General features: G+C 38.9%; 1 protein-coding gene across 11 annotated transcripts in view; it reads left to right on the forward strand.

Annotated features, from left to right (window-relative positions):
* Positions 1 to 3,846, forward strand: part of ANO4 (anoctamin 4) — a 404,339-nt gene extending 400,493 nt beyond the window's left edge. For all 11 annotated transcript variants that reach the window (XM_035699361.2, XM_035699362.2, XM_025438947.3 and 8 more), the window contains 2 exons: positions 682 to 877; positions 3,087 to 3,846. In XM_035699361.2, the coding sequence (XP_035555254.1) occupies positions 682 to 873 (192 nt within the window). In that variant the 3' untranslated portion in view covers positions 874 to 877; positions 3,087 to 3,846. The remainder of the gene's footprint in view (positions 1 to 681; positions 878 to 3,086) is intronic.
* The last annotated feature ends 3,743 nt before the right edge of the window (positions 3,847 to 7,589 follow it).

A 7,589-nucleotide genomic window follows, 5' to 3' on the forward strand; every position in this document is an offset into this window, starting at 1 on the left:
TCCTGGGAATTCACTTATCTAATACTTTAGAATTATGAGAGTTCTTAAATTATCATCTGGTACTTTACTGGTCATTATCATATAGACAAACAGAAATGACAGTGTTTCTAGTTTCAGCTGTTAGTAAGTCAGGTGTAAAGAATTTGTGGCAGTGTGCCAGAAAAAATTTCTTCCTGAAATGATCATTTTCTTAAGGCCTATTGATCATTCTTGCAGTCAAATTGGCAAAGTGAATTTAGCAATAGATAAAGCATTTTGAAACATTTTCTTATGATTTTCACAATAATGCCCGATCTATACATGAGCAAATTGAAACTCAGAGTGACTTTTTCCCAGGTAAGCAGACATTTCTTAAGTAATAAAAGCCAGGATTCAACCCTGAGTTTTCTGACTCCATGGTATAGGTACTTCTGGCTCTCCTTTGCATTCTCTGACCACTCCTCTACCTTCTCTCCTGATTCCTTTCCTCATTCCCTGTGAGGTGTTATCAGACCAAGTTCAGTCCTCACGATCCCTGTGATCTTCTTTCCTCACATACATCCTCTGGCCTCATTCCACTTTCCAGACACTCAAGAGGCTCCACATCCCTGGAATGAGAGTTCTTATACCACCTCCCAGATCTCTTTCCAGCTAAGGAGGTGCAATAGATCTAACGTGTTGTATTCTCCTTTATGTTTTTAGCATCTCGTATTTTGTATAAAGCACCTCATTTCATATCTGATCCCAGACCTCCCAAAAGATCTAAGGGATCGAATGAGAAGAGAGAAGTACTTGATTCAGGAGATGATGTATGAAGCAGAACTGGAGCGTCTCCAGAAAGAACGGAAGGAAAGGAAGAAAAATGGAAAAGCACACCACAATGAGTGGCCGTGACCAGGTAGGTGAGAGGTGTGCTCATAGTCTAAAACCTCTCCTTGGGTTGAAAGGGATGCTTTAAACTCCCTTGAATCAAAGCTTGCCATTGTCCTACTGATAGGAATCAAACTCCTTAGAAGCTTCCCAAACCAGATTGTTTCTTAATTGTGTAATTTAACTTTCTCTTCCCTTTGCACATAATTCCTACAACTCTTATCTACCTCCGATGCCACTCTTGGCCTGGCAGTCAATGCCTTTAGGAGTTGGCCTCAGTGTTCCCTGAAATAAGCCTTCTCTCTCCCTTTTACTCCCAGTCTGGCGATTCTTCTTAAGCAGAAAGAAGAGTCATGTTGCCTTGAGGATATTAAAGCCACCTTTTTATCCCACCCAAGATGGCCTTCTCTCTATGGAAGGAAGGAAACATTTCTATGGAAACATTTATCGTTTCTTCCCAGGATAATCCATGTTACACCATACCCTCTAAGAAGTTTTCCCCAGACTCATCAGCCCAGTGAGACTCACTTCTTATAAACTTCTCTGATTATTGCATCAGTGCTACATGTATTGGCATATATATTGATCTGTATTGTTAATTTATGATTTTCCCAACTGTTATCAGGCTTCCCCAGCAGAATGGTAAACATCTTTAGGAAAGTTTTTCTGGGTGGTAATTTTATCCTTCCTACTAGTTAACATGGCATTAAGCACATGGCACCCATTAATGCAATTCAGTCAATAAAGGTTAAGTGGATTAAGGCGACAAACAGTGTAAAGAAGTTTCAGAATGTTCCCACATATCTTATCAGAAAGTTGTCTTGAAACCTTCTCCCTGGCAAATCTATTGGCTGTGTGTCCTTGGGCAAGTCCATTAACCTCTGGGCTTAAGTTTCTTCAACGATGAAATGCTTAGATGAGCTCTCAGTTCTGGTACTCTGTGAATCTGACATTATGGCATTTCTTTTGCCTTCCTCACCCTTAATTTCTCTGTCTCCACTGGTTTGAAGATGAACTTTGAAAATGTTGTTCAAAATTTGGCCTCTAAAAGAATTAAATATACAGGAAGGAAAGTTAGGTTTTTCACTTTCCATACCAGTTAATGTGTAGCAGCTATCTGTAGAGATGTTTGTTGTTAAGTTAGTGAATTTGTGTCGTTCCAGATCTGTGTAAAGAGCCCAGGAGGCTGTTATGAATGGGAGATGAGGGTAGACTTGGAGGAAATCACCCAGACCCCCCAGGGATAAGAGTGGTATATAGATATTGAACAATACCCCCACCCTCAATTCCAAAGTAGGCCTTGGTCTCACTAAAGGCAAGACATTTTTTGTAACAGTAATTTTCCCATTTCCCGGATCTGCCATTTGGGTCTGTGATTTTGGGAAAATTGCTTAATTTTTCTGAGCCTGCTCATTTGGCAGAACCAATATGCAGCTCAAATAAGGCAATGTATATGAGACACATGTGAAACAATAAAATGCTATAGAATACTAGGCGGAGTTCTTATTGTTAACTATTTTGTTATATAGTCTGCCAGATTCTAGACTTTTCCACTCTCTATCTGTATGACCTGGAATGGAGTGTTCATGTGGATTTGATTTCCACATTTTACGACAGTAAAGAAGCTAGACTGAGCAATACTTTAAGAGCCTATGCAACTTTAACCTTCTGGGATCCTAGAATTGGTTCCAAGCCCCTGGCCCCAAATCCCATTCTGATCACCTCTTCTCTGGCTCTGGTCAGCCATCCAAGGAGAAAGAGTGACTATCCAGGTGGCCATGTTTGAGGGTAGGAGGCAGACATCGGAGAAGAGAGCTGCTCCCAGGAGCTCCAGTAGCTAGAGACCAAGGTGCAGCAGTAGCATTACCTCCATCTAGGGGCCACGTTGGGCTACAGGGCTGGTAACCAGTCGGGAGTTTCTTCTGGCCTCATCACTGAGGGCTGCTATCTCCCCAGAGGACATTTCTAATTTTTGCTTGAAAGCATAGTGTTTGTCTGTCTGTCTCTATTCCCCCAACAGTTGGCAGGATGTCACCTTGCTTCAGACTGCCTTTCTGACTCAGTCTGTTCATCTGTAAAGCAGGCACAATAATGTTTATACCATACCTGACTCAGTTTGGGGTTACAAATTCTTTGAGTGCCTTTGACTCATGGTGAGTACAAACCAACCATTGTACACTGTGTTCTTAAGCCATTGTGTGTACCTAGGGTTTCAATGCCTTCTTTTTTCTTCCTAGGTAATAGTTCATTTCCAAGCCAAGGACCTGAATTCTGTTTACTTCTCCCAGCTGTGCAAAAGCACATTCAAGTGAATGACTAAAATGCAACTGCAGTGCATGTCGCAGACATTGGCAGCAGCAGGGGGGTCAGCACCCTTAAAGGACTACCTGGGAAATCATGCTGCTGTGAAATCACGTTGCAGCACACAATTGCTATCTATCCATAGACCATTCTTGACCAAGCAAGCATGCACATCATGGGCAGTTACATTCTCAAGTTTTTAAAACCAAGGGGAACTTGTATACTGGGCCTGTTTTTCAGCCTGTTTGCTACCTTTTTTGCATTCTACCCCATATGAATTTTACAGACACTGGGCGAATAAGGGTATTCAGACACCTGGACACACATTCCTAGAATGTTGTGATGTCCTAATTCCATGTCACCAAATGATACAGACAAGACCCTGTTTACAATTTTTTCTTTTTTTTTAATTTCAGATCTTTCTGAGGAGATTATTATATATGACATATCTATAGCTATGTGTATGGCCATAGATGTATTTCTGTGTGTACATATGTATAGTCATGTATTCTTACATATGTACATACAAATACAGAGATATATAAAGTACATAGAAATTCCTTACCTGTAAATAGCCAAAAGGGTAATGACATGAATGATAAATTTTCACATTTAAATAATCATCAACATGAAGCCATGTTTAATGCTTGTATAATGTGATGCAATAAAATTTAAAATAAATTTATGCACACGGAATATTTTCAGTTGGGCCTTCTGAAATTCTGTCATGTTTTTTTCTCATAAAATAAGAGAAATCAGAATGAGATCTTTAAAGAAAGGTTTATTACTCCCACACACTCCTGAGAAATCACTTCACCTTTGAGACAGACTATATTTTTTCTAAATCCACCTTTTCCATCTTGTCTCTATGCTACCTTTTTAGAGTACCAACCCAACTAATTAGAAATCACTCAGAAAAACTTGGAAAATGCCACACACTTTGTTGATCTTGACACACTTTGTTGAAGAAAAAGGAAATATAGCCAATGACACTTATGCTGTCGTAGTTACCCTGCTTACACTAGTTTGGTCTGTTAATCCTAAGGAAGAAGCCATCTGTTTGGAAAAAAAAAAAAATTTCTAAGCATTCCTGTTGTGGTAACTCTTGTTCTGGAGATAGCAGAACCTACCCTTGAACTATATTATCATCTTGCCTATGTTAGCTAAAGGGATGAGAGTGTTCCCATTACCATGTCCATCAAACACTATCCCCTCTTAGATGTGTGTTCTCTTCAGCTGATTGATTCCCAAAGACCTTAGATGTTTTCTTAGCTTATATAGAAGCAGTCAGTCAGAGTGGCTTTGGGCAGACCAGAACTTCAACTATTTCTTAGTTTTGTCTTTCTGTGGCCTGGTGTTCCTAGGAGTGAAATTCCAACCCTAGCAGGGCCTAAACTAAGGATACACTTTATGGAAACTGAAGACAAAAGGCCATTGAAAGAGTTTTCTTTTCAATCATTGACTAAGTAGACTGTGAAATACTTCACAGCAACCCCAGGGAGAGGAATTTCCATGAAAAGTCTCAAGAGATGAAATGAAAGAGACATTCCAATAAGACAAAACTCACAGCACTGGACTCAACCTGTAACTCTTGTTTGTTGTGCCTGAAGCTCCATGCTCATAGCCCAATAAATCCTTGGGGCAGGGAGAGCAGCCGGGGCAAAGGAAAGAATTGTGAGCCCCTCTTTGGATTTGGAATGGACCATGAACATTCAGAGCTAGGTAGAGGACTACTGAACACACTGGTCAAGATAAAGAAGTAAACATTTAAGTATCACTTTCTATCTAGTCTGAGCATAAACTGAACTTAACACTATAGCCAGAATTTTTTTTTGCCTGTGGATTCCACCTTTGCTATTCCAAGTGTTTCTTATGATCACAATTCCTGATATGTTTCTGACATACAGTTCTTTTCTTCCTCTCTTCCTCCTTTACTCTCTATCTCCCCACATGGAGACCAAAAAAAAAAAAAAAAAAAACCACACATTGGAAGAGTAAGAGAAACAGCTACATGCTGACTATATTGCCCCTCCTCCAGACTGGTACAGTGCTATGCCAACAGGTCTCCCCTGAGCCTACAGTTCCTCCAGGGAGAGAGGAGAGAACCCAGTGTGGACATCCAGCACCCCCAGTGTTGTAGGTTACTTTTTAGCAGTCCCCATTCCAATTTTCCCCAGAGGAATTACAGATGAATCAGCAGGACTTGACCACTGGAAATCTGATTGAGTGGAAAAGTGTGGAGGGGCTTGCAACAACCAACAGTAAGATCTTGGAAAAATGAGCAACCAGCTACAATGCCCAAGAAGTCGTCCCATCCAGTGGTTTTATTTATCTGCAGAGCCATGACCAGGAAGCTTGGTGGGATGCAGGTCTGCCTGATCCAGGTCCTCAAAATACACAAAATGGCTAAATGCATCAAAAACAAAATCCAATGATATGCTGCCTAAAAAACACACATCAGACTGAGTGAAGAGACAGGAAAAGACATTTCAAATAAATGGTAACCAGCAAAACAAAATTCAAGAGTAGATATACTTCTATCAGACAAAAGAGGTGTTAAGCGAAAATGGTAAAAGGCAAAGAATGATAAAGGGGTTACTCCATCTAGAAAATGTAATAATTATAAATATTTGCACCCAGCATCAGAATACTTAAATATATAAACCAAAGGTAATAGAGCTAAAAGGAGAAATGAACAGCAATACAATAGTTGGGGACTTCAATACCCACTCTCAATAATGGATAGATCATCCAGACAGAAAAAAAAAATCAAAAGGAAACGGCAGATTTGAATAACACTATAGACCAAATGGACCTAAAGGACCTAAGAAACATTCTGACAACACCAGAAGACACATTCTTCTCAAAGGCACATGGAACATTTTCTAGGATAGACCATATGTTAAACTACAAAATAAGTTTTAGCAAATTCAGAAAGACTGAAATCATACCAAGTATCTTCTCTGCCCATACTGGTATGAAACTAGCATCAATAAAGGAGAGAAACTGGAAAATTCATAAATGCATGGAGATTAAATAATGTTCTCCTGAACAACCAATGGATCAAAGAAGAAATTAAAAATAACTTGGAACAAATGAAAATGGAAACGCAATATACTAGAACCTATGGGATGCAACAAAGCAGTTCTAAGAGGGAAGTTCATAACAGCATATGCTTACGTTAAGAAACAAGAAATTAGTTCAAATAAACAACCTACCTCTACACCATAAGGAACTAGAAACAGAATAAAAACAGCCCAAAGGTAGCAGAGGAAAGAAATATTAGAGCATAAATAAAAAATAGAAAAAAATTCAAGATTATCTTTTCATAAAACCGTTTTGTTAAAACTGACAAACTTTTAACAAAACTAAATCAACAAAAATTACAAATGAAAAAGACATTACAACTGAATCTACAGAAATATAAAGATCATAAAAGGCAACTAAGAACAACCACATGCCAACAAACTTGAGTACCTAGAAGAAATGAAAACATTCCTAGAAACATGCAACCTACCAAGACTGAATCAGGAAGAAATAGAAAATCTGAACACACCAATTTCTAATAAGGTAATCAAATCAGCATTCAAAAATCTCCCAATGAAGAAAAGCCCAGGCCAGATGGCTTCAATGGTATAGTCTACCAAATATTTAAGCAAGAATTAATGCCAATCCTTCTCAAATCTTCCTAACAAAAATCAAATAAGACAGAAGACTATAAAACTCATTTTGCAAGGTTAGAAGTACTTTGATACCAAAATCAAAGAAGGACACTATAAGGAAAGAAAACTTCAGGCCAATGTCCCTGATGAATAAGATGCAAAAATTCTCAGTAAGCTGAATTCAGCAGCATAAGAGGATCATTCACAGGGGAACCTGGGTGGCTCAGTTGGTTAAGCATCGGCATTGGGCTCAGGTCATGATCCCAGAGTCCTGGGCTTGTACTCAGCACTGAGTCTGCTTGTCCCTCTCCTCCTGCCCCTCTCTCCTGCTTATGCATACTCTATCTCTCAATAAATATTTTTTTTAAAAAAGAGGGTCTTTCACGATGATACAGTGGGATCTATCCCTGAGTGCAATGATTGTTCAACATACACAAATCAATAAATGTGATACATCACATCAATAGAAAAAAATCATGATTATTTCAATAGATGCACAGAAAATTTTTGAGAAAATTCAACATTTGTTCATAATAACTTCCAACAAATTACGTAGAGAAGGCACATACTTCAACATAATAAAGGTCATATATGGCTATCCCTCAGTTAACATACTCAATAGTGAAAAGCTGAAAGCTATTCCTCTAAGAGCAAGAACAAAGATGCCTATTCTTACCACTCCTACTCAACGTAGCACTTGAAGTCCTACCCACTGCAGTCAGACAAAAAAATAAAAGACATCAGAAATGCAAAGGAAGAAGTAAAATTGTCTCTATT

The sequence above is a fragment of the Canis lupus genome, chromosome 15 (assembly GCF_003254725.2).
Source record: "Canis lupus dingo isolate Sandy chromosome 15, ASM325472v2, whole genome shotgun sequence".
Lineage (NCBI taxonomy): Eukaryota > Metazoa > Chordata > Mammalia > Carnivora > Canidae > Canis > Canis lupus.